The 27,465-nt window shown below is 38.1% G+C and overlaps 3 protein-coding genes across 7 annotated transcripts in view; 2 read left to right on the forward strand and 1 right to left on the reverse strand.

Annotated features, from left to right (window-relative positions):
* Nucleotides 1–5,020, reverse strand: part of gas2l3 (growth arrest-specific 2 like 3) — a 30,622-nt gene extending 25,602 nt beyond the window's left edge. Inside the window, exon 1 of one of the 2 annotated variants that reach the window (XM_074626282.1) lies at nt 4,881–5,020. The gene's annotated coding sequence lies outside the window, so the exon portion shown is untranslated. The remainder of the gene's footprint in view (nt 1–4,880) is intronic. The other variant, XM_074626284.1, reaches the window with a different exon arrangement.
* coa6 (cytochrome c oxidase assembly factor 6) overlaps nt 1–27,465 on the forward strand; it is a 189,822-nt gene that overhangs the window by 152,183 nt on the left and 10,174 nt on the right. The gene's annotated exons all lie outside the window — the stretch shown is intronic.
* Nucleotides 12,744–27,465, forward strand: part of arid2 (AT-rich interactive domain 2) — a 43,917-nt gene continuing 29,195 nt past the window's right edge. The window contains exons 1-4 of one of the 4 annotated variants that reach the window (XM_074625353.1): nt 12,744–13,181; nt 16,856–17,061; nt 17,167–17,260; nt 18,114–18,211. In XM_074625353.1, coding sequence (XP_074481454.1) covers nt 16,970–17,061; nt 17,167–17,260; nt 18,114–18,211 — 284 coding nt within the window. In that variant the 5' untranslated portion in view covers nt 12,744–13,181; nt 16,856–16,969. Of the gene's footprint in view, nt 13,182–16,312; nt 17,062–17,166; nt 17,261–18,113; nt 18,212–18,410; nt 18,650–27,465 lie in introns of those variants that run through there. The other 3 variants (XM_074625354.1, XM_074625352.1, XM_074625355.1) reach the window with 3 other exon arrangements.

Below are 27,465 nucleotides of genomic sequence, written 5' to 3' on the forward strand. Positions count from 1 at the left end.
CAGTCAGGCATCAAGCAGGCCAGCAGTTTGAAATACCCGAGCACACCAAAACACCAACCGGACCGTTGATCTGTCCTCAGCTGTTATTTGAAAAAGTTTTGTAACTGAAGGTCGTCCCATAATGAACTGTGCATCACATGTGTTCGTTAAATGAATGCACTGGGACATGAAGCTGTTGACAAACCAACGGTTGCTTTTTGATTTCACCCATCTAGCAGCCAAAATCTGCCATCATAATGGACTTCTACTGCTAGAAACTTAGCAGTGTAAATACAGTTTGTGAAACACTGATGGGCTCCTCCTTTATTGTCAACATTACTTAATCATGTGAACCCTTCCTTTACTGATAACACTTCACATGAGATATTTTAAAAAGGTACCGTGCGTAGGATTTGGCAGCATCTAGTGCTGTGGTTGTAGAGTGCAACCAACTGAATACCCCTCCGCTCACTCCTCCCTTTCCAAGATGCTGAATGCGACATAAAAGAATGATCCCAGTCACTTCCAAACAGTGAGGCATACATCTCATTAATTAAACACTGGTATCAGATCGGTACTCGGTATCGGTACTAATAAAGTCAGATGAGTGCATCCCTAATGAAAACAGTTATGAATATAATATTCCCTTTCTGGTAATAGATCCCCCCCAAAAAATGTTACACACTGTTCCTTTAAATTCTGAATGTTATACTTTGTCAGATTCTGCCAATTATGAAGGATTTGTTATCCACAAACTGGGATCTACAATGTACAAACACACAACCCCAGTGTTGCCATGCAACAAGTTCTTATCAGGGTCAGTTCAGATAAGCCTCTGTCTGTAGCCCAAACAGCTACATGTCGTTGCCCCTTCCAGACTCCTCACAGAAGGTCAGGCCAAGGAGATGTGAAAGGTCGAGGGGATCGTTGAAGCTCAGCCCAATTAGCCACGTTTGTTTGTCACATAATAATCCCAGTTCATTGTGTGTGTGTGGGCTGGGGAGCGGGTTAGGATTTAAAAACTGAGTTACCTTTCACCTTAATAAGCCTCATCAGTGGCTAAGATGTGGTGGGAGAAACCTGTGCACCCTTAGATCTTCAGCAAGCAGAAACACTACCCCATAAAAAGAGTGATTAAAGGATGCATTTAAATCCCTTCCCTGTTCCGTTGCATTACTTCACAACAAGTCGTTGCTAGGCACTTACCATCAATCTCAGACATTTAGCTGTTTTTTCCACACTAACTGACGACTCAGAGATACCACATAATGCCAACGTTGTTTTACTATTGCTTCACAAGCCTCGTTAGAAGTGGGAATCAAATGTCAGAGATAAACAAAACATTCATTTTGGACCCGCCAATTCACAATTATGATTTTTTTTTTGGAAAAGCGACACTTTTATTCAGCATCTTTCTAAAATCAATTATTATTTTTTAAATATTTGTCTACATAAAAATGTTATCAATAAGACCTTTAACAAAGTGACACTAAAATGGAAACAAAGGAAAGTTCTAATAAAACACATCCCTCGAACTGCCAGTGCTGCTGACAGGATATGACAATAACATCAGTTGAAGGCAAACTGTTTATAATTTTAATATCAGGAATGCAAATCCAACCAAATAGACTTTTTTTACCAGCCTCTATTAGATGATTTTAGTTCTAAAATGTCTTGTAGCATTAAAAGAACACACAGATTACTCAGTCATCTCACATCATACAACTGTTACTAATCCAAACCACCATCTATGAATGATGATGTCAGCCTTACTGTGCATCTATTTACAGTCTACACGCATGCACCTACAGAATAACAAACCCATTGTTACACACACACGCACACACACACACACACACCACCACCCCCTTCCTGTAAGCTGTACCCTAAATAAATGAGGGGTAATCCAAGATTTCATTATCATCCCCATTGTGTCCACACACGCAGCATGGCGGCCCATATGTGCCCACGTGCATTTTTAACTCATTAAGCCTGCTTTGTCTCATCTGGTGCGTATAAGTGTGTGTGTGTGCGTGCGTGCGTGCCTCGGTCTTAACTTCCTTCGGGAGCCCCGGCAGGCCCAAACCGCGAGGCCTGATGCCAGAGATCAAGCAGATGGTGGTTATGAAGATAGTTGGGAATTGGGGTTGATGCTTATGTGTGCGCTTATTCATAGTGAGAAGGGGGCAGTGACAGCTTGGTCTGAAACAGAGTGCCGTACTGTATATTGTCAATGATCTGGTGGTCTCAGACCATTGTAAAAGGGACAACAACATAAATATATATGACACCTTCAGTGTGACACAGTGAACTCCGCCTCGTAAACACAAGTCACATGGACTCATAAGAAGCTCACGTATTGGGTAGACTTTTAGTAAACTCTTTTCCTGCCCAAAAATCGAACAAAAAGTGATTAGAGTGGCCATTAAATAGGCGTTATCTGTGGTTAGAAGCTGCATAGATGTGGGTCAGTAGGGCCCTGCTACACCCACTAGTAGGTTTTTATCATCTATTCACATGGTAGATCATCAAAAGAAGATGACAGAGTAGTAGTATAGACATGAAACTCCATATGGGGCGGAGGCTGCGGGCGATGGATGGATGGGGCTTTCACCCAGGACACTGGAGTTTGCATCCGTGTGAAACCAACGTGTAGTTGTCATTGTGTTCACAAGCGTTAAGTTTCACTTTTCAAACTGTTAAAATATGCCAGAACATGATCTTTTTCCCTAAACTTAACTATGTGGTTTGGTTGTCTAAAGAAGCTGTTTAGTTTGTGTTTAAAAACGTTTCATGCAGTTTTACAACGTGTTGCTTTTAAGTTACACTTTCATTTTTTACAACGTTGTGGGTGTAGCAGGCCCCTACTGACCCACATGTATGGTGCTTATAGCCACTGATAACTAGGGATGCACCGATACCGGCATTTACCAAAGGAAACCAAAAAGACAAGAAAGGATACAAAACTAACACTGGTCAGTCTCTGGACGGTGTTCACTTCCAGCTTGTTGGAAAACAGATTAAGTTAATTTGGACTCATGACTCTCTGTGGCTGGAGAGATTCCAGACTGACCCCAGGACACACTTGGGCAAATAAGAATAATAACTCAATTAGTGGATGGATGGACGCCGTCTCTGTTGCAGCTTCACCGAGTGATTGCGGCCGTCACGACAGGTGTGTTGTGATATAAATATCTAGCTTAGTGCAGCTTTAAGTAACTTAACATTTGAACACAGGGAGCTCATTTAACTGATCACTGACTTGATGCAATTTGACACGAGTCAGTTTCTCAACAGCAGGGTCAGCATACCCCATCAGCGGATTGACATTTCAGATCAATATGGAAATTATTGGATGGTATGCAGATTAGATAACACAAGTGTGGGGAAATAAAACTATATTAAGTTTTCATGAACAGCATGTGTGGATGAATAATAATGATGCCGCCATCCTTCCTTTTTTTTTTGGAGTCATGAGTTATAGTGACATCACAGTCTGTGTAATGGTGTAATGTTGACATTACTTCTTCATTGGATGTGGAAAAAATTATTCACAGCCATAACCACAAGCAGCCTGGTTCCGGATATCTGACTACCAACACCATTTGTATGCTAAATGCAGTACCTCAAATGTTTTCAGAATCATCTTGTAGTGCACGGTTTAGCTGTAAAATGAGAGTTTGTGACGTTTGTGAAGGAACGCCAAGTCCTGGTCACATGACCGGAGCACAGCCAATAGGAACGCTCTCTCTCTCTGAAATGACCTGTGATTGGTCAAAGTCTCCCGTCACGGGATAGATTTTCTAAAGCCTGAAAACAGAGCCATGAGGAGGAGCAGAAGTCTAGTTATCTCTCAGAACACTTGAATTACAATATGCTGAAAGGTTATTATGGAATTTTTGCCCACAGATGCCAAAAATATTCTGCCTACTGCCACTTTAATCGCAATAAACTATAGACAATCATGCAATTAATCACGATTAAATATTTTAATCAATAGACAGCCCTAAAAAATACACATCTATCTCTATTAACTCATCACCAGGGTCTGAGTTGCAGAGTGTGAATGCCTTTTTCCCCTGGTGTGACCCTCATTGCAGGAAGCACCTGCAGAGCCTTTGCTTCCTCCTTTTCCTCAAACAGGAAACCAGGATTGTCACACATCCAAGACTCCTTATACTAATGTATCCCCTCTTTAGTGACACAATAGGTACCCCAGCAGCAGCAGGATATAAAACATGCCATTCATTGTGGGATCCAAAAACAGCAAACAACATTCACTCAAGGCTATGCTCAGCCACTGCAACCTGACATTATCATCATGCAACACCTCAACTACTGATCCTCTTTCCTATTTTATTCCCACCTGCCAATTAAGGATAACAATGTGTGCATGCTCCAGACAGGAAGTTGTTGTTGTTGTTTTCACTGCTCAGACCTGTCAATGTCAATTAACTGCCATTATGTAACACAGTGCAGGGGTGTGAAGTAGTTTAAATTGCAGCTTTATCATGTGATTGTGAAAGTACATAGTTAATTTAACATTTTGAGAGCTCAAAATAACCACAGTCTTTTGGTGAACTTGAACGTCACTGGAGATAGACGTTAAACTTTCAACTGAAAAATATGACTTAAACTTCCATTAAACTTCTATTAAACTTCACATAATGTTAGCTATGAACTCCTGGAAGCTTGCCGAAACTTATCTATATTTTGTGCGACTTATTATGTAAAAAATAACACTAAATAACGGTATTTCCATCCTTTTTTCCCAGCATCTTCCACGAGGCTCCTCATGGATTTTTTGGGGGAGAAACAGGAGAAACTCTCTCTTTCTTTCTCTCACAAACTATCGGATTAAACTTCTTCCAGCTGAATTTAAGTACAAGTTTTAGACTTACCAGCAACACTGAAGGGTGTAGAGACTTTAAAGCATAAAGTCCGGGTTAGTTTGTGTTCTTTTAAAGCAGTTTTTCCTTGTGGGAGTCTTGGTAGTTGGTAGTCCAGTTATCGGACAGTTACTCATGTTCTCCTCTGCTGCTGTGTTGTGTTTGTGGGCAGCGTTGTTCGAATCAGCCAATCAGAGCGCTCGGTTCGCTGAGGGGGCGGGGCTTCAGAGGCTCACCTGAGTGTCATTTTACTGAATGATGAAAAACTCATTCATAGGAATTAAATATAGGTGGTTAAATAAAGCTATGAAAGCATCTTTAGTCTTAAACCAGGGGGAAAATAAATAAATCTGAGATTTCGATAATAAAGTCATAATATTACGAGAATAAAGTCATAGGTTTACGAGAAAAAAAGTTGTAATATTCTGATAATAAAGTCATAAGCTTAAGAGAAAAAGGTCGTAGTATTATGAGAATAAAGTCATAATATTATAAAGTAGTAATTTTATGTCTTATTTACATTTTTTTCTCGTTAGGTTATGACTTTATTCTTGTAATATTACAACTTTATTTCTCTTTAAGTTATGACTTTATTTTCGTAATATTACGACTTTTTTCTCTTTAAGTTATGACTTTATTCTTGTAATATTATGACTTTTTTTCTCGTAAAGTTAGGACATTATTCTCGTAATATTATGACTTTATTCTGTAAATCTCAGATGTTTTTTTCCCTCAATGTGGCCCTAATACTCTGTAGTACATTTGCAGTTTTGCCCTCACTGCATTAGACTTATATACTATATACTTAGACTATAAACTGTGTTACCTTCATCACAATGCTCAAATGTTTTGCGGCTCCAGACAGATTTTTTTTTAATTTTTTGACTAAAATGGTTTTTTGATAGTAAAAGTTGCTGACCCCTGTCTTAGAATATGGTTGTTATAGGAATTGTGAGTGAGATAAGCTAAGAAAGAGTCTTTTTCACTTGTTTTTTATGCTGTCTTTTACTTCTCTGTTCAGTTGTAGGAATACAACCACTTTCTACTATAGCATGGGTCAGCAACCTTTACTATAAAAGGAGCATGGTCACTTCAGGGTCGAACTTCACCCTCCTTGCCTTCATGATAGAAATACAGCTAATACACCGTGAGAACGGCAAGAGTGACACACACGTAATGATGTTGACATCCGCTGAGCCATCATTCAGAAACCTGCTGGCCTACAACAATGAGGATGATGAGTCCCATCACACCCAGCTATCTCTTCAGGGGCTGACTCGTCTCGTTAGGGGGAAGGAGGAGGAGGACAGGTTTGTGTTGAGTTTCAGCCGCACCCTCACCATTGTGGAGTGAAACCATGGCAGCCTTCGCTTCAACCGTATTTTTTTTGTTATAAATACTTCAGGAAACAGCCAGTCTCCAGCTGCCCAGCCTGCCAGCTGACCCGTTAAGCTCCCTGAAACTGGATATTGTTCTGTTGGCAACAAAACACACACACAACTACACTAGATGACAATTAACAGAAAGCTTTTTGTTTGTTATGTTCTCAGTAGTGCAGTGTTGGATTACTGTGTTGCAGATTAAACATTTGCCCCGTGTGCTCGAGCTCACTGACCTGCAGGTTTTCTTCTACAAACACAATGTTCAACCTGTATGACCTCACTCACCTGATAAGCTACTAATCAGTAACAGTGGGGCAGATAAAATGTACCTTTTTAACAAGGAAGTCTGGTTGGATTCTTGATTTAAAAAAACAAACCCAAAATGCACGTGGCAATCCAAACATTGACAAAAACAATTTGAGTCCACCCTCTGACATCCCTCAGTCATTTCTGAATCAATTAATCAAAAAAGAAACTGGTTTGTTCATCTAAAGGTTGCATAGGTGCAAATGACCAGTGATGGAAAGTATTACTCAAGTACTGTACTTAAGTACTATTTTGAGAGGTACTTGTACTTTTAATATTTCAATTTTATGTTACTTTCCACTTCTACTCTGCTAAAATTCAGCAGATTCAGTTTAATAATACAAAATATGATCAACAAATAAATGATTAGGAATTATTATAGATTAACTTTATTGATCCCCATGGGGAAATTCACAAGAATGCAGCATTTACAAACTACATATCTTTCATGGACCTTTTCACACCAGATATTTTGACTTGTCATAGTAGGAAAAGCACAGGTGTTACTAATAACATTAATGGTGGCTCTGTTCTATTCAAGTGTACCAGTAAGTCATGACAGTGTGACGATGAGCCGGCATGAACAATACCAGGACCCTGAAACTGGAGCAGCTAAATGTAATGCAACCATCATTCATTTTTTTATTTACACCTGTGCTTCTTCTACTGTGACAAGTCAAAATGTCCTGAAACACAGAACACATTACTTCCTGTTCAGCAAGAACGATACCAGACACTGAGAATGAACTTTATTGTCTATCACAGTGATGGAAAATTGTCTTTGGTTAGGGCAGGGGTCACAAACAACATAAAAACATGAAGACATTTGACAACACGGCGGCTTAAAAGAAGAACCTGTAGAATTAAAGTGCAAAAGTGCTAACATGTGTGTTAAGATTAAGATTTAACGTTAGAGTTCAGCAGCTTGATGGAGGCTGCAAACAATAGCTTTGTTTGGTTTGTTTGGTTTGTTTGGTTTGTTTGGTTGTTTGGCACACAGAGCCTTCTTCCTGATGGCAGAGGTTCATATTCAGAGATGTTGAGAGTCTGAAATGCTTTTTGACTCTGCATGGGCTCATAGTCTTTCCTCTCTATTACCTTCATAATCTGCAAAAGGATTTCTTTCCGGAGTTAGGTTGAATATTGTCTCTAAACGATACAAACTGAAGGAGGCTTTGTCATAGAGGCGTCTGTGTTAGAATGGAAAACACAGCTGCAGCTGATAGTGATGAGTCAATGTTATTAGCTAGAGCTGTGTTGTTTACTCTTCACACTCAGTCCCACTTTAAAATACTTTAATAATTAAGTAATATTTAAGTGCAGTGGACTGAAATTGCAGTTTAATTGACCATTAAGTGTCTTGAATAGCATACCGTGTTTATGATGTGTATATGGGCTGGATCACTAATATAAAAATGGAAGGAAATAGTGTAACAGGCCAGTGTTGTTAAAAAAGTCAATACTTAAATCAATAGAATAGCCAGTAGAAGATATATTTCATGAGCAACACCCCTGCTCTGATCAAGCCCCAAACCTTTAAACACAACTGTCACCTAGTGGTGAAAATGGACAAACACACCCAGAGCACAGAAGACATGTTGACACCTCACAGCAGGATGGTCACAAGTTTAAATAGTCATTTTAAATAATAAAATCTATGATGGCTACTACTTTAAGGGCAGGGTCACTTTATTAAAAATATTGTTAAATATTCAAATAATTATTTTAAATTATAAAATCAATGACAGCTACTACCTAAAGGGCAGGGTAACTTTATTAAAAATATTGTTAAATATTTAAATAGTTATTTTAAATAATAATATCAATGATACTACTACTTAAAGGGCAGGACCACTTTTAAAAAAAAAAAAAAAACATTGTTAAATATTTAAATAATTATTTTAAATAATAAAATCAATGTTGCTACTACTTAAATGCAGGACCACTTTATTAAAAAAATTTTAAATATTTAAATAACAAGAAAATCAATCATGGTTGTGACTTTACTTTACTATCACTTTATTAGAAGGATTATTGTGAAAAAGAATATTTAATATGGAATGCCATTTAAGCCAATATTAAATAAACAAACAAACAAATAAATGCGGCAATAAATAATATATAAATATAAATTTACACATTCATTTATTTCAGGGGACTTTTATTTCATAATGCCACATTTTCTTATTTCAGGAGATTTTTATTTCATAATGCCTGATTTATTTATTTCAGGATTTATTTCAAGCCAAGGTAATTTATTTCATAGGCATATTTATTTAATATTGACTTAAATGGCATTCCATATATTTCAAGCAAATGACAGAAATAACAATTTCAGTACATATCATACATACTTAGTACAAAATCTTATATTTCTGATTCATATACTTTTTGCAATCACAACTAATTACAATGTTGCTTTTTTATTACTTTTTTCTTGTGTGTTGTGTATTCATTTATTGGAAGACAGTTGTGTGACTGAACTGGCAGGTTCCATCCTCCATAGTATAAAGAACGGGCATCGTAAACTAGCTTGGGTTATAAATGCTTTTGTACAGTATCCGGCATTGGTCCATTGGGTAATGGTCCATACTTGTTATTATAAAAGTAAACATTAAATAAATAGATTTTATCTGCTGTAAAATGTATTCAATTTGTTGTATGAATTAATAATTAATCCACAACAATCGTATATACTATAATACTATACCAACTTAAAAATACAAAAGAAATTCCAATACACAAAATTTTAAAAACAAATAAATGACTCGATAAATAAGCCATTAAATGTACCAAAAATATTTTTAAAATAAATGTACGCATTCTGATAAAATGTGACATTAATATTTATTTTTTATTTGCTTCTTAATTTTACCTTTGTATTGATTTCCCTATATATCTATTCTATTTAATTTTTTCCTTTTCTTTATCTATTTATTTATAATTTTGGCAGGCTCTGTACTCTATAAAGCACTTACTTCTTTATTTATTTATCCCTTTATATTCATTCCCCTATATATCAACTCTTCTATTTAATTTTTCCCTTTTATTTATCTATTAATTTTTTATTTTGGCAGGTTCCGTCCTCTATACACTATAAAGCACATGCTTTATTTATTTACCTTTGTATTAATTCCCCTATACCTCCTATAGATTTAATGTGCTGTAAAATGTATTTCATTATTGTATGTATTAATAATTTATCCACAACAATCTTAGGCAAAATAAAATTATACTGACTTCAAAATACAAGAAAAGTTTCAATACACAAAATACTTTTTAAATGACATTACCAAGCGTACTGTACTGCTGTATTAGGATCATCACTACCACCCACTGCTCCCTCCTCTAATCTCCCAGCATGCATCTCACTCCAACCGTGACTGTATCCAGTTTAAAATCTCTCAACTGATCCCCTCAAAGTACAATATGTTCCTAATGCAATGAGGTGAATCCTTCCCATCATTTAGACGTGATGCCTGGCTGCCAGAAGATGGAGCCGTTTCCCACCACATGACTCCAAACATCAGCTCTGACTTCAGAGAGACATAAACCTCAGGCGAGGCGAGGAGGCCGCAGGGAGCAAGGGAGGTGTAAGGACGTTACATGCACTTAGCGTCCCACTGGGATCTTTTGTCTGGTAGCTTGGGCTTACTGGCCCCATTTGCACCATATGCCACGAGAGGCCTGGCTGTCACATCAGATGAGGACCTCTGTGTGATGGCATAACTGACCGTGCGGCTTTCAAGTGCACATTCACAGTCACTGCACACCATTCACCACTTTTAATTCAAACGCAGTTTAAATGGGTGGCTGCAAAGATGTCAAGGATACTAACCGAAGTTCAAGCTGCTTCATAACATAGTTCAATGACTGTCAACCTAATTGAACATATATGATCTTCAAAGGATATCTGCATTGACTAATGCCTGAGAAAACATATCTATGATACTTTACAGATATATCTCAATACATGATAACTTGCTGGAAGTCCGTTAATACACCTGTTCGTTTACAATTCCAATACGATTATTGATTTCAGGGCCTTCTTTGGATCTATTGAAGCGTTTCAACAGTTAAGATCAATGATCAGACGGCTGTGAATTAAGGCATAAAGCATCAAAACACATGAAATCTCATATGGGAATTTTATTGTATTGTATTTTCTGTATGTAGGCAACATCATATATTTGTAACATTGACTTTACAGTCAATCCCAACCAGATAATCCTTAGGATATGTCAACATGGTTATATTTACTGTCTGGAATTAAATTGATATGTGTAAGTTATTGTTCTGTTATGTGTAAGTTATGTAATTTAGGGTGACAAAAGGTAATTAGTGCAAGACAATACAGATGTAATTCATCTACAAAGGGTGTTACTGCACGTTTTTGCCCTACAGTGCAACTGCAATATCATGCCTGATATACAGTATATTCATTTTGTTGCACCTATGGAGCAAAGGGTTTTTCTGTAGGCAACATAATCCATTTATTACATTGACATTGCAGTCAATCCAACCAGATAATCAATAGGATATGTCAACACGGTTAAATTTACTGGCTGTAATTAAATTGTTATGTCCAAATTATGTAATTTAGGGTGGCAAAAGGTAAATAATGGAAGACAATACAGATGTAATTCATCTACAAAGGGTGTCACTGCAGATCTTTCATTCTTCTTTACTTGCTATGACTACATTGACTAATGAAAAAATATATAAACTGTATCCTCAAGACATACACAACCACATATTTGATGCAAAACTGAATAGGTGCATTGAAATAATTTAACAAGTGCACCTTATACCTGCTATAGGAATGCATCAGAATAGGTAGGCCATTTTTCTAGCAAATGTTTACCTTTGTTACTTTCACTATTACTCAACATGAATCCAAATAATGTACTCTATTAAACAAACAATGCATCTGAAGTCCTACTTATAGTCATTTAGTGTAGTAGAGGCATGAATAACAAATGTGTAAGAAGTCAGAGTTGTAAATAGGTTAATAAGCTGTGACTTTCACACAAGAATAAAACGTTGCTGTTTAACAATATTGTAATATCTGTGATAATTGATTTTAAGCCTAACCGTTGGTAACATGTGTTTCACCTTCACCATGCAGTATACTGTACATACAGCAGCTAGTAGCTACACAGCTAAAGAGGTAGCATAGAGAGCAACAATGCAGATTTATTCATTCGTTTTACTGACTGGCGCGAACTCACATTATTATTATTATTATTTGAAACCTATAAAATAACTAGCTAATGCAAAGAGAAGGTTAACTGCGACGCACACACTGTGGCTAACCACCCCGTTAGCTTAGCTTAGCTTAGCTAGCGTTACACCAGTTAACGGTTTTAACGTCTACATGTTATGGCAGGTTTTATCTTGTGAATACCTGTTATTGGAGCTTTCTAGGTGAGTCTAGCTAACTAGCAGTGTTAATAATAAGGGAATCTGACACGCTAATGTGAGACAGTACAGCTAGCTAACCGAGCCACTCCTTGTTGTAGCTAGTTAGCGAGGTTTAGTTAGCTGTTGTAGCTAGTTAGCCAGCTTGAAGCTAGCGTGTAGCTAGCTAGGGAGGAAGTCTTCCTCACTACATCGGTAATATTATTGTTCTGTAACGACGCAAACACAGCAGATACATTATTTAATATAACGGTGAATAATTGTCTCGAGACAATAACAGCTTCGTGGTAGTTATGCTAAGTTAGCTAGCTAAGTAGCTTCACAATATTAGCTTAGCTAGCTAGCAGTGTTAATAATAAGGGAATCATCTGACATGCTAATGTGAGGCAGTACAGCTAGCACCGAAGCTAAGCTAATCTAAGCTAATATTATTATATTTATTTTAAAGGTTTCAAACGGTCCGCGCTGCTAATAATAATAATAATAATAATAATAATGTGACCTCTCGCTAGTCAGTAAAACTAATTAATTAATCTGCATTGTTGGTCTCTATGCTACCTCTTTAGCTGTGTAGCTACTAGCTAGCTAACTAGCTACACAGATAAAGAGACAAACAATGCTAGCTAGCTAGCTTCAACAAGGACTTCCTCACTATTAATATTATTATAGTATTAATATTGACTTATAACGACGCAAACACAGATACATTATTTGTTAACGTTATATGCCGGTGAATTATTTGGTGCAACACGATAAACAGCTTTGTGGCAGTTAAGCTAACAAGCTAAGCTAAGCTAACATGCTAAGCTAACAACACGCCTCGTGAGCCCTGTACTGGGTTGACACGTGGAGAGAGTCCAGACCAGAACCAGGCGTGGAGCTGAACTCGGGTGTGCAGCTGCAGTTTGTTTGCTATAAAACAAAAAGGAGCGACTGTTTTTGCAGATAACCCCTCATCACACGCACTTCACTTCTGTTCCGCTGTCTTGTGTGTCAATTCCTCAAAATGGGGTCTGCTGCTAAACGCACGTCTCCGCCATTTTGTGACAGGTTTTCCATTGAGCAGAGGGGTACGTGTAATGGTTGAATGTAACCCCATCAAGGAGATGTATCCGCCTGGCAGCTCGCAGAGGAGCTACAGGGAGAAGGGATCAGGAGCAATTTACAACACATCCCCAGTGGCGATAGAAGTGCTTTTGAAGTGGTCAGTAAGGGATAGGAGGGCAGTTTAGAGCTGCTTTAACAAGTTTACCTGCAACAAAATGCACCATGAAAACAATAACATCAACACTGTAGAGACTATATGTGAACCACTAAAAATGTGGAGAACTAACACTATAATCATACATTATTAATTGACATCACAATATAGCCTATTTATTGCCAATTTATATCAAACTAAACCAAATCCAACTCAAAAGATAATGCTGATTATATAAAATCAATACATTGTTTTTCAATTAATATTTCCTCTCTATTACTGTTCTATATGATATGAAATAATAATAAAAAAAATTAAAAAAAGTCACATATGCTCACCATAAAAAATGTGGAGAACTAACACTATATAAATATATGCTTTTTTTAATTGACATCACAATATAGCCTATTTATTGCCAGGAATTCTTAAAATCAACAAGATTGCAAGATAATTTATGTCAAACTAAACCAAATCCAACTCAAAATATAATGCTGATCATATAAAATCAATCAATTTGTGTCATTTTTTCCCCCCAATTAATCATCTCATCTATAAAATGTGAACATAAGGTTTAGAAAATATAAAATATGAACATCAGGCTTAGAAAATATAAAATATGAACATAAGGCTTAGAAAATCAACAAGATTGCAAGATAATTTATGTCAAACTAAATCCAACTCAAAATATAATACTGATCATAAAAAATCAATCAATTAGTTTCATTTTTTTCCAATTATGATTTGCTCTGTATTACTGTTTTATATGATATGAAATAATAATAAAAAAGTCACAAATACATTTTGGAGAGAGAGTATGACAGTCATTAGACACCTATGCAAGAAAAATAATTTTACAAGTTTACCAGCAACAATATTGCACCATGAGAAAAAATTAAATCAACAAACACTAGAGACTATATGTGAACCGCTAAAAATGTGGAAAACTAACACTATAATCACAATGTTTAGTGGAAGTAAATGTTTTTAATTGACATCACAATATAGCTTATTTATTGCCTGGAATTCTTAAAATCAACAAGATTGCAAGATAATTTATGTCAAACTAAACCAAATCTAACTCAAAATTGAAATGCTAATCATATAAAAACAATCAATTATTGTCATTTTTTCCATTTAAGACTTGCTCTGTATTACGGTTCTATATGATATGAAATAATAATACAAATAATAATAATAAATCACAAAATAAATACATTTTGGAGAGAGTATGCAAGAAAAATAATTTCCATAAAATGGATGTGCATGAATGTCAAAATATATTCAATGTAGTGGTAAACAGTTATGGTAAATTAACATTCAGACATTAATTAAAATAAAAAAAATATAGCCTATTTATTGCCCGGAATTCTTAAAATCAACAAGATTGCAAGATAATTTATGTCAAACTAAACCAAATCCAACTCAAAATATAATGCTGATCATATAAAATCAATCAATTTGTGTAATTTTTTTCAAATTAAGATTTGTTCTGTATAACTGTTCTATATGATATGAAATAATAATTAAAAAAATAATTAAAAAGGTCACAAAATCAATACATTTTGGAGAGAGTATGATATTCATAAGACACCTATGTAAGAAAAATATTTTCCATAAAATAGATGTGCATGAATGTCAAAATATATTCAATGTAGTGGTAAACAGTTAAGGTAAATTAACATTCAGACATTAATTAAAATAAAATATATATCCTATTTATTGCCTGGAATTCTGAAAATCAACAAGATTAGTGGCAATTTATGTCAAACTAAATCCAACTCAAAATATAATGCTGATCATATAAAATCAATCAATTTGTAATTTTTTTCCAATTAAAATTTGCTCTCTATTACTGTTGTTTATGATATGAAATAATAATAAAAATAATAATAAAAAAGTCACAAAATAAATACATTTTGGAGACAGAGTATGATATATTCAATGTAGTGGTAAACAGTTTGGTAAATTAACATTCAGACATTAATTAAAATAATAGAATATAACCTATTTATTGCCCAGAATTCTTAAAATCAACAAGATTGCAAGACAATTTATGTCAAACTAATTCCAACTTAAAATATAATGCTGATCATATAAAATCAATCAATATGTATCATTTTTTTCCAATTAAGATGTGCTCTGTATTACTGTTCTATGTGATATGAGACACAGAGATGTCAAAAATAATAATAAAAAAAGTCACAAAATAAATACAATTTGGAAAGAGTATGACAGTCATAAGACACCTATGCAAGAAAAATAATTTCCATAAAATGGATGTGCATGAATGTCAAAATATATTCAATGTAGTGTAAACAGTTTTCTCTCTCTCTCTCTCTCTCTCTCTCTATATATATATATATCAACACTAGAGATAATATCTATAGTATACATAATATAAATAATATATTAGAATATATATTATATTAGAATAAATATACCAAACTACTACAACTAGCTAAGAAAACATAAAATGTGAACATAAGGCTTAGAAAATATAAAATATGAACATAAAGCTTAGAAAATATAAAATATGAACCCAAGGCTTAAAAAATATAAAATATGAACATAAGGCTTAGAAAATATAAAATATGAACATAAAGCTTAGAAAATATAAAATATGAACCCAATGCTTAAAAAATATAAAATATGAACATAAGGCTTAGAAAATATAAAATATGAACATAAAGCTTAGAAAATATAAAATATGAACCCAATGCTTAAAATATATAAAATATGAACATAAGGCTTAGAAAATATAGATATGAACATAAGGCTTAGAAAATATAAAATATGAACCCAATGCTTAAAATATATAAAATATGAACATAAGGCTTAGAAAATATAGATATGAACATAAGGCTTAGAAAATATAAAATACGAACATATACCGTATCATGTAGTATTTGAATGAAATTGTTACAGGGGTGACTATAGTTTTTTTCTTTCCCAATATAAATATTAATTTAACTAATATCAGTGAGGTAACATTTTGAAGCCAAGGCTTTATGTCAGCCTGAAAAAAATATATACTATTTTACCGATAAAAATGCAAGGTTTTGCCCTCTTATTACACGCCTGGTTTGGGATAACAAGGGAGCTATGTTAATTAAGTGTTATCCCCTCCCCCCACGGGACATTTCCCCAAGTACCTCCTGACCCGTTTTTCCAAACACAGAGAAACGAGTTGTCAGACGGTCCCTTGAAAAAGAAAACAGTCTCTATTGTTCCAGCAAACCGCTCTCTAGCAGCTCTCTGTGTGTACTGCTGCTTGGCTTGCAGCTTGCAGTGCCGCCTGTGGCCACAGAGGGCGCTGCACGCATGGGATAGATCCGGGGCTCCGCGGCCTTCATATCTTTTTGTCTGAGAACTGGATCCCTTCTGCCGCTCTCTCTACAACACAGTGTGCGCCGATAGCCCTCTCGGAGCCTTGCGTCCGTTTAAAACACACTGTCAGAACCACTCCAAAAACGCGAATACTACCGCCGACCACAAAGCATGCCGCATTAATTCGAATCTGAATCGCTTTTTGTGACTGGGAACTTGGGTTTTTTTGAATCGCGTTTTTCTCTCTGTGTGTGTGTGTGTGTGTGCATCAGTCTTTATTAGCAAAAAAAAAAACCCCGCTCTTCTTTTTCTCCCAGGCTTATTTTTTCTTTAACTTTTTAAACACTCAGCTTCGCGAATGACTGAGCGCCGGCGGAGTATTATGGGTGTCTTGGTGTCTTAAAGGACGTGCGACTTGGAAGAAGTGAAGAGGATTTTAACCGTATTTTCTGCATGCAAAAACAATGGCAAATTCGACGGGGAAAAATCTACTAGATCAGCGGAGGAAAGGACAGGCTTTCCTGGACGAGCTGCGGCAATTTCACCAAAGCAGAGGGTGAGATATTATGAGCATGTTTATATTATACTCCTCAAAGAATATAACTTTAAATGAATGCAGTGCAAGTGCGAGTTTTTTGCTGAAATGTATTTCTTGCCGCAGATCGCCGTTCAGGAAGATTCCTATCGTGGGTGGCAAAGAGCTGGACCTGAATGCTCTGTATATCAGAGTCGTCGCTTTAGGTGGATTTGCTAAGGTGAGTTGTGGAACTAAAAGTGTTATTCTCTGCTGGACTAACTCACGGTAACAACCATACAACTCTAACTGGCTCTCTTCTGATCATTATTATTAAAAAAACGCGTTTCGTTTTCGGCCTAGTGTGCTAGTTTTGCCTGTTAATGCAATGTGGTTGGCTTGTGTTTGTTGTGTGGTTTTTGAATTGAAGAGGAGTGAGTGAGTTTGTGAGCGACGACTCAAAAATTAGCGGGCAACATCGATTATCGAGGCAACCGGGAGGAGAAAAAACAACCGCCAACGGCTTTTTAACGGCTTCGCGTTTTTCGCCTCCCCCAACAGCGGCATTTTTTTACCGGTAGTTTGAGAAGCTTCATGTCTCTTTCTCTTCGCCATTAGCCATCTTTCTTCGGCTTCAACACAACATGTAGGCCTCAACAAGGCCCCATGTTAAGTGAATACAACTAAACAGATGGCTAAAAAAAGCGAAATTGTCGAAATTTAAACAGTTTTTTGCCGCAACGGTAGTTTCACACTTAAATGGAGTTCTGAGACGTTAACGGCAAAAATTTGAAAAGTTAGCTTGTTAGCTCACAATGCTAACTAGCCTCAACTGTAACCCACCTAAAGGGGGACTTTTAATGTGACTAAATATGTTTGGATAATTTAAACTCTGTTATGCTAAACATACAACTAAGTAGTTTGACTGTTTTTTAAAGCATTTTTTTATTTAAATTTTAATCAGTTTGAGAAAGTTATTGATTAATGATCATGGCCTCATTGAGAGGGGGTAAACCTGTAGCAGATGGTTGGTGTGTGTGTAACTGGCTCTTTTCTTATGTGTTGTTGTTGTGCTTTATCTCCTCCTCTCTCAGGTCTCAGACAAGAACCAGTGGATTGATCTTGGGGAAGAGTTTCACTTGCCGAGGAGTTGTTCCAACGCTGCATTTGCTTTAAAACAGTACTACCTTCGGTGAGTAAAAATAAAAAGCATGCAGCCACAGCTCCATGCAGCAGCAGCAGCAGCTCTCCTCCTCCTCAGGTAGCATGTGGGAAGTGTTTACAAATGTGGAGATGCAGCCAGTCAGCAGGATCTAGCTTCTCCACAATCCTCTCTCCGCTTCCTCTCTGCTAGGAAGCTGCACAATTAAAAGCAAGGTTTATACTGTGTATCATGACATGATAAGATGTACACACCTGGCCTCTTCCAGATAAGAACACTGATCTGCATACTTGCCAACATTGAGACCTCAAACATAGGGTGTGGGGTCCTCCCAGGAAATTTGAGTTTCAGAGACTTCCTGCATTCTGGTGACTTTTTAAAGAACCAGTGGATTGATCGCGGGGAAGAGTTTAACTTGCCGAGGAGTTGTTCCAACGCTGCATTTGCTTTAAAACAGTACTACCTTCGGTGAGTAAAAATAAAAGCATGCAAGCTCCATGCAGCAGCAGCAGCTCTCCTCCTCCTCAGGTAGCATGTGGCAAGTGTTTACAAATGTGGAGATACAGCCAGTCAGCAGGATCTAGCCTCTCTCCGCTCCTCTCTGCTAGGAAGCAGTACAATTAAAAGCAAGGTTTATACTGTGTATCATGACATGATAGATGTACACACCTGGCCTCTTCCAGATAAGAACACTGATCTGCAATACTTGCCAACATTGAGACCTCAAAAATAGGGAGAGGGTCTCCCAGAAAAACTTGAGTTTCAGAGACTTCCTGCATTCTGGTGACTTTTTAAAGAATGAAAATAATAAGTAGGCTAACTGCAACATAATTTTAATGTCAAATATGCCTATTCTAATTTTTACTTTTAATTCTCAGGAAAGAATAATTCGCCCCTCTGGCGTGAACTTGTGTGAAAACATCAGTTTTTATGCATTTTTGAGTATTTCTTTCTCTTTAGTACTCTCTATTTCTCTGTCTCTCACTCAGACACACTGCGCTCAGAACCCGTTATTTCTAATGGCTTGTGTCGCACCTGCATCGAGCAAACCCCAACTTTGGGTGCTGCACGCTTGAGATGTGCAGCGAGCGCAGCTCAAACTTGATCAGCTCTCTTCTGCTGGGAAATGACATTTGGTGTAGCTGGTCTTCTCTCTCCTCTCCTCTACGCTCCTCTCTGCTAGGAAGCTGCACAATTAAAAGCAAGGTTTATACTGTGTATATTTGTCATGACATGGTAGATGTACACACCTGGCCTCTTCCACATAAGAAAACAACACACTGATCTGTATACTTGTCAACTTTGAGACCTCAAAAATAGGGTTTGGGGTCCTCCAGGAAAACTTGAGTTTCAGAGACTTCCTGCATTCTGGTGACTTTTAAAGAATGAAAAACATGCAACAGCATTTTTATGTCAAATAGGCCTGCTTTAATTTTACTTTTAATTCTCAGGAAAGAATAATTCGCCCCTCTGGTGTGAACTTGTGTGAATCTCTGGCGTAAACGAACATCAGTCTTTATTCATTTTTGAGTATTTCTTTCTCTTTAGTACTCTCCATTTCTCTCTGTCTCTCACTCACTGAAGGCCCTTTCAGACACAACGCAACAACGGCACACACTGCGCTCTGAAACACCTTATTTCTAATGGCTTGCGTCGCACCTGTGTCGAGCAAAGCCCAACTTTGCACGCTGAGATGTGCAGCGAACGCAGCTCAAACTTGATGTGTCTCGTGATCAGCTCTCTTCCGCTTGGAAACGACATTTGGTGTAGCTGTATTGTCGTCCGTGTGGATACAGTAGAGCTTATATTCTCTGTACAGTACCAGAAACAGATTGTGATAACAAAAAAAAAGGTGTGACGGGAGTCTTCCTGGAAAATCAGGAGGGTTGGCAAGTAAGCTGATCCGGCTTTTATAAAAAGAAATATCTGGTCTTTTTCTGTATTTTGGAACATAGTTTTGAAGAACACTCTTAAGGAGCATTTGTCTGCAATGACCTTAAACCATTCCTTTCTGAAAATGCTGTAGCCACAGGGTGTTTTGGTGGTTTGATACAGCACTAATGATTGAGCAGCTCTGGTTAGCTGTAACGTGCATATTACATTCTGCCTCCGAGTCTCGACACAAGTCAGCTGCCAGTGATGGGGAGTCTGGTGGAAACGCAGCTCTCCTCCTCCTCAGGTAGCATGTGGGAAGTGTTTACAAATGTGGAGTTGCAGCCAGTCAGCAGGATCTAGCCTCTCTCCGCTCTTCTCTGCTAGGAAGCAGCACAATTAAAGCAAGGTCTATACTGAGTGCATTTGTCATTGACATGGTAGATATACACACCGGCCTCTTCCACAAGAACACTCTGATCTACCTTTTAGTAAAAGAAATATCTAGTCTCTTTGTATTTTAAGTCTGGAACATAGTTTTGAAGATCACTCTTGTGGAGCGTTTGCCTGTAATGACCCCTAAACCATACACTTAATGGCGGTTATTCCTTTCTGGAAATGCTGCAGGCCGTTTTGGGTTTGATACAGCACTAATGATTGAGCAGCTCTGGGTGCTGTAACGTGCATATTACATTCTGCCTCGGAGTCTCGACACAAGTCAGCTGCCAGTGATGGGGAGTTCTGGTGGAAATCTCCTCAACAGCTGGCATTTGCGGTTTTGGTGGTGGTGGTGCTGCGTTCTCTATGCTCCCTTTTCTCCCCCCACTTCATGCAACGACCGTTCCCATCACTAGCACCTGCGTGCAGGGGATTACACCTCTGTAGCAGAGAAACGCTTGTAGCCTCGCACAGATGTGTTACAGGCAACTGCAGGTCATGGGTTGATGGCAGCGGCCAATTATCTGTGCATTTTTTACTAAGTTGGCTGTTGCGAGCGTAGCAGTTAATTTGCTTACCAACTGATGAGACTTGTTGCTTCTCAAAAGTTCACAGGTTAACATCAAGCGTTGGCTGCACGGGCAAAACTCCTGAGGTCAATCCGTGTACCATAATGGCCACAAACCACTATTTACATGCCACATATTTAGTGTATAATGACGGAATACGTTATAAAGCGTTTTCTCTAAAGCGGGAGATTGTGTAATTTGGTGTAATGCTCTGACAAGACGGTTGTTTCGGGTCTGTTCTTTGAGTGGAAGCAGCTATAGCGCATCTAATTTATGCGTGAACTTCTCAGTAAAACGCTAACATTCAGAAATCTGTCTTTGTCCGACAGGCTTACTTTTGCCTAAAGTACCTGTCACAGAAAGTCAGCTGATCGGATTTGTTGAGCCTCTATAATACTTTATATTTGGACACAGTTTGGCCGTCTAATGTGTCTGTTATCTCATGTCAGAAAGTGGTTTATAAATACCTTGTTCTGCAGATGACAAGACATTAACATCATAACTTTTTTTTTAAAGAATCAGTTAATTCTTTCACAATATTTGGATGAGCAAAGGAGGAGCGGCATGCTGGATATCACCCTTGTGTCGCGGTGGTCGCTGTGTAGAGTTTATCTAAGGCAGTTCAGTGTAGTGGATGTCAGAGGCAGCAGGCGGGCAGCTCGACTTGTCTTGCCTCAACTAAGGCTGATAAATAGATAGACTATCCTGGCCTCCCTCATGCTGCTTTTTTTTTGTGCTGACGGGAGTACGATAGACATTTTTTTTCTTTCTTTCTCCAGTTTTGCCATGCATAAGTAGGCTAACAACATGGGGGAGATGTTCATTCTGCCCTCATCCAGGGAGGTCAGAGGTCATAGCTAGTTACACGGTGGATATGTGCTCAGTGGAGCTGGTTCCTGCTGCTCAAGGACGCTTAAGCTGGGTGGATGTTTGCTAATATCATGTGTTAATCTTGATTATCCAGTTGAATGGCCATCTGCAACTGGGCATTTTTAAGCTGCGTGTGCATTTTTAAGACTTTGCACTGCCAACTGAAATCATTTATGGATGCGTGTTTTGTAGATGATGATTAGATAATGAACCCAACTTTCCTGATGTTTTTTTTACTTGAGTGAATTAAAATGAGGTTGGACTTAAGGATACTCCATGACTTCAGCAGGGATCAGAGACTTTTCTGATGCCGTCTGTCTCACATAAGATTTTATTAGGGCTGCACAATTTTGAATTCATTTATATTGTGAAATATATTTACTGAATTTCTGTAATGAAATATCTGAACATGTTTATGTAACTACTGTATTGAACTTCCTAAAGTATAGAAAAAATAAGTATACGTGAATGGTCGTGTGATATGCGTTTTCAGGCTTGGTAGTATGGACGGAAATTAATTCTGAAACGGCCCTATAATGCTCGTCTGGACGTAGATTGTTTTCAACGTATTAGTGTGAATGTAGCCCAAGTTCCCCCGTCTGAATGAACTGGCTGATCATGATGTGGCTCTCTCTGGTCAGCACCTCCTACTCAGAGCAGAGTTATAAGCAGCGCTGAAGTTCCGTGCCAGCTCCCGCTGCCGACTATTTGATATCTGAATGTCACCCGGTAATAAGCGAGCGACGCTTGCCAGAATTTTTTTTTTTTCCAGCTCGTTTTCAACTTGTTGAAGCGCTGCTTGGACATCAGTCCCACCAACGGAGCTGATTTCACTTCATCTTTGGGATGGGGGGAGGAAGGATTCACACTCTGGATCAAAGCATTGGCATCGAATCACACCGACACACTAAAGGGCATAGTTGAAACGCAGCCCGGCTTTTGGCTCACTTCATTAGCAAGATCGAAGCAAAAGATATAAATTGAAATGAAGAGGTGTTCAGGTGCGAGAAAATTGCTGATATAAAGGGGCAAGTGGTAAATAGTGAGCGTGGTAAAAAAACTTCCACAGGCCACGAACGAGCTTTAAAGTTTGAGTAAAAATTTAAAAGGTTTTTTGAAACAGTATTACAACATAGCACCCACATTATCTTTAATCGTTGATTTGTAATGTTCAGGGACTGACCTGTTTCCCCCCCAGATCTATTCCCGTGACTAGAGAACCTTTTACATTTCTATAATTTGACATACATTTATGTTCTACATCTGTGCACTCTGTTTCAGTGGATTAGGTTAGAGTTACCAGCGGCTGCTTCCAGTTTTCCTGAGGCTACACTAATTTGGATGATTCTCAGTCAATACTCTTTCCCATCTCCATGCTTTTCCTCTTCCATTAGTAGTTTCTTATGATTTTGGGAGTGGTTTTCACTAAGCTCTCAGCCCTCACGGGACAACAAAAGTCCTGATTTCTTCTTTCTTTTCTTTCCCCCAGTAAAACACCGTCCAGTTCTTCTTCTTCTTCTTCTTCAGGGGCACTCTGTAATTTGAGAGCGAATGAAAGGTGTTTTGAAATGAGGCCTCTGGTGTTGCTACAGTCTTTTGACTTCTTTTCCCCCCAAAACTGCAGCACGCTGAACACAGAAGCCAAGTCAGCTGACAGATACCCTGGCTCAACCTTTGTTTGCCCTCTCCACTGCATCCCCATTGGGAGGAAATCAGGCCCAGGAGGCACAGACGTGTAGAAACCGCTGACTTAATTTGTAATTCTGTTAGCTCAAATGTTCAAATTGTCTTGATGAGGTTCATACTGGGGTTGTCGGTCGGTTAAAATATTTAATCGCATGATTGTCCGTAGTTAATCGCGATTAATCACACACTTTTCATGTGTTCAAATTGTACCTTAAGGGGAGATTTGTCAAGTATTTAATACTCTTATCAACATTGGAGTGGGCAGATATACTTGCTTTATGCAAATGTATGTATACATTTATTATTAGAAATCAATAAACAACACAAAACAATGATAAATATGGTCCAGAAACTATATACGACTATATTGCTGTGAAAACATCTCCTTCAAACAACTGGATTTATTCAAGTTTCTCGCCACTTTTACAAGGTTACATTTGAACACATTATGATAATGTTATTTACCTTCGCCCAATACTCATTTTTACTGAGCAGAGCGTGAACGCCTCATAATGTAACTCAATGGCACCTCCTTTAATGTTAGTAGCTCCGTTATTTAACCAAGCAGGACTGTGCTGCCCACCGGCTGCTAACAGGTAACGTTACTGACTCTCCTCCTGCCAATTTCAACACGGATTTGTTTTTCACAGTGTAGCATTATCGGGGGGAAAAGTACGGTGCATCCCCTTTTAGTTTAGTAGAAGTAGCGCCACGCTTTTGAGCTCTTTTTTTTTTCTCTCCGTTGTGGCTCCGGTACCAAACAAACTGTAACATGATACAACGTGCGTGTGCGTCATTGTGCACTGTCGGAAAGCATCAATACAGAAGAATCGATAGTCATGAAGTTTTCCCTGCCTGCCAATGTGGCGGGTGGCCTGATGATTTTATCCGCCACTGCCGACAATTTACCCACATTTGGCAGGTGGCGGGTGCTAATTTCAGACCCCGCATATTCTTACTATTGATACAATAGATTATTTACCTTGCAAAATCGATTTTAGATCGATGTGTCCACCGTGAAGGACAACTTACCTATCAATGTAATTGGATCGTAGGAATATAAATCGATACACTGATGTAGGAGATGAATCCTTACACCCCTAGTTAACATGTCATTACTGCGTTAACTTTGGCAGTTCGTACACATGGTTGGAAATGTCTCCTGTCTTGTCATATGGCATTTATTGTGAGGAATAACATTAATCCAGTTGGCATTTTTAGCATTTTTAAACTGAACTTTGATTTGATGAGCACATGCAGCAGTGATCTATCGAAGGTCTTTTGATTCATCAGTGTTGGGTTGCAATAGTAAACTATAGAGATCAGGTTTCACCTTTTTAACCCCATTCTGTAATATGAGGCTTTTAGCTCTGCTGCCAAAGACAGTTTCTACTGTCCACACTGATTATAGAAAAAGAAACCACCTCTTGAACATGCTGCTTCCGATACAGTGAAATAATTACACCACACTTTCATCCGTCCCGTTAACTGTTTGTGGTGTAGAGAAGCAGGTGCGATCAGATTTCGCAGGTTTACTCACTTCAGTCGATATTTGAATGTTTCACTTTTTGATATCAGTCCTCCGGTCAGCCATGTGTTTCTCAACGGTTACTAGCTTGTGACCCCACTTTTAGGTCCCAAAATTCTCACGACCCCAGCAATTAGACAGTGTTTTAGTGGTCATGTGAATTTGAGCATGACATACATTTCCCACTCTATTTTCCAGCCGGCTGCAAGTGGATTATAATTAATAGTATTTCAAACTTCTTGTGAAAAATTGTCAAATAAATATTATTATATTAATCTTAAAGATCTCCTGTGACTCTGTCCAGATATCACAAAATAACATGTGGGCGTCTGAACCAAAGATTTAGAAACACTTTAGGCTTCGTCCACACTAAAACATTGTCGTTTGAAAACAGCGTTTTAAAAAAGAGACAAAACTCCAGTGTTTTTTGACAACAGTCAATGCTGCCATTTGTGACTGAAAACGCTATTTTATTTGTAATATTTTATTGTTCAACACAAGCCATTTCGGTAGAATATGACGGTAGATTAGAAATAGTTTTGTTTTATTTTTGTACGGCACCTTTTAGGCAGATGTTTTACTGGCGTCCGGTAGTCGCTTTCAGTCCAAAATGGCAGAAGTTTCACTTCTTTCACCTCTTAGCAATATACGTTCTTTGCGAGCAGCATTATATAATGCAGAATTTAACTGCACAAGAGCTGCTAGCATAGACAGCAAGATCAGCAACGCTCGTAAGTCGTCATCCGTGTTGAAATTAACCGCTGGTGGTCGAGGCCGATGTCGTTTGTTTTCTTCCGGAAAAGGTTCACGTGATGGAGCGTGGCGAATCAGGAAAGGCCACGTTGTGACTTATGAGACCCCAATCATGAAGCGAACGTGGGTGTCTCCGTCATCATTTTTAAAGGTCTTTGTTTCTGCCCGTCCAGACTAAAACGCAACTCCGGAGTTTTAAAACTAAAACGGGGTCAGCAGCGTTTTCAAACATCTCCATTTTAGGGGCTTGAAAACGCCGGAGCAGTGTGGACGATAGTGTTAAACGTAGCAAAAGTTATGTGTTTTACAAACGTATTAGTGTGGATGTAGCCTTAAATTAACCACTGGAGAGAAACAGAAGTTCAAATTAGATTTTCAGATAACATACTTCAGGCAATTCACACCTGATTTGGGCTCGAAAAACATGTGATATCACTGTTACTGCTGAAAAACAAAACGAAACATTGAACTATTGCCCAGCCTAACACCACAGACACATTTACACTACCTATTTTTTCTGCTCGGCGGGTGTTAATTTTCACACCTGGTTATGAGATTATTCTGGGTACCATCATTCTTGTTGGTCCCTCTCTGCCACCCCGTGTATGTCGGTAGACTCTCCAGCTCGTCTGAAACATCTGGATGAAGTGGCCTTTGATCTGGCTTGCATTAGCAGTGTTTGTATTCCCCCCTCCTTATCCAAGCTGCTGCTCCGACTGAAGAGAAGCTCCGATGGCTGTGTGGACCAGTGTGTGTCTGTTTCTGTCTTTTCTTTTTATAATACAGCATAATAAGAGACTTCTAACAAAATAAGAGCGGTAGAGCAAACTTGCTATCACAGATAACATCTGAAGGCTCTTGAGACTTTGTGTTTTTGGCCTGTCTGTAATTTGACCTGCCTTCCAGCAGTGTTGGCCAACACTGATAGCATAATCTTCTTCCCTCAGTTTCCTTGCAAACTAGCAGATTGGCGCATCCGCCTTGTACTGAACCTAGAATCTGGCTTTACAGTTTCATCAGATAGATTATATGGTAAAAGTGTTTGTTCTTGGTGTAATGTAGGCTACAGCTCTTCAGTAGAAGTAGAATCACTTCATTTGCTAAGTGCATTTTACACATAACTGGAGTTTGTTCTGTGTGTTGTGTCCATCCCAAGTAATAGGAACTAGTGTCTTGTCAGAAGCAGTCCAGGGGTGTTTGGAAAAATATATGGGCAATATTTGTCTTTTTTCCCCCTGTAAATTCGGTAAATTATTAACCTGTAAATTGCAATTCAAAGCATGTGCGAATTGGCAACTGACAGTTGGAGTCGGGCCATATTACGCACGTTCTTGTTGCACTGATTTCCCGATGTGTCTTTAGTCACAAAACAGGGCAGTGACTAAATGACAATGAAGCCGTCTTTAGTGGCTGCAGTCCGATGATCGATTGGTGCTGTCAATTCATGAATCATATTTGAGACCATAAACTGTATGTGCAGTCGTTCAACCCCGATCATTTAATAGCATAGTTATGTTCATTTGGAGGCTGCAATCAGAGGCGTCCTTCTTCTAACGCCATCGTGCTCT

The sequence above is a fragment of the Sebastes fasciatus genome, chromosome 23 (assembly GCF_043250625.1).
Source record: "Sebastes fasciatus isolate fSebFas1 chromosome 23, fSebFas1.pri, whole genome shotgun sequence".
In the NCBI taxonomy this organism is placed as follows: Eukaryota; Metazoa; Chordata; class Actinopteri; order Perciformes; family Sebastidae; genus Sebastes; species Sebastes fasciatus.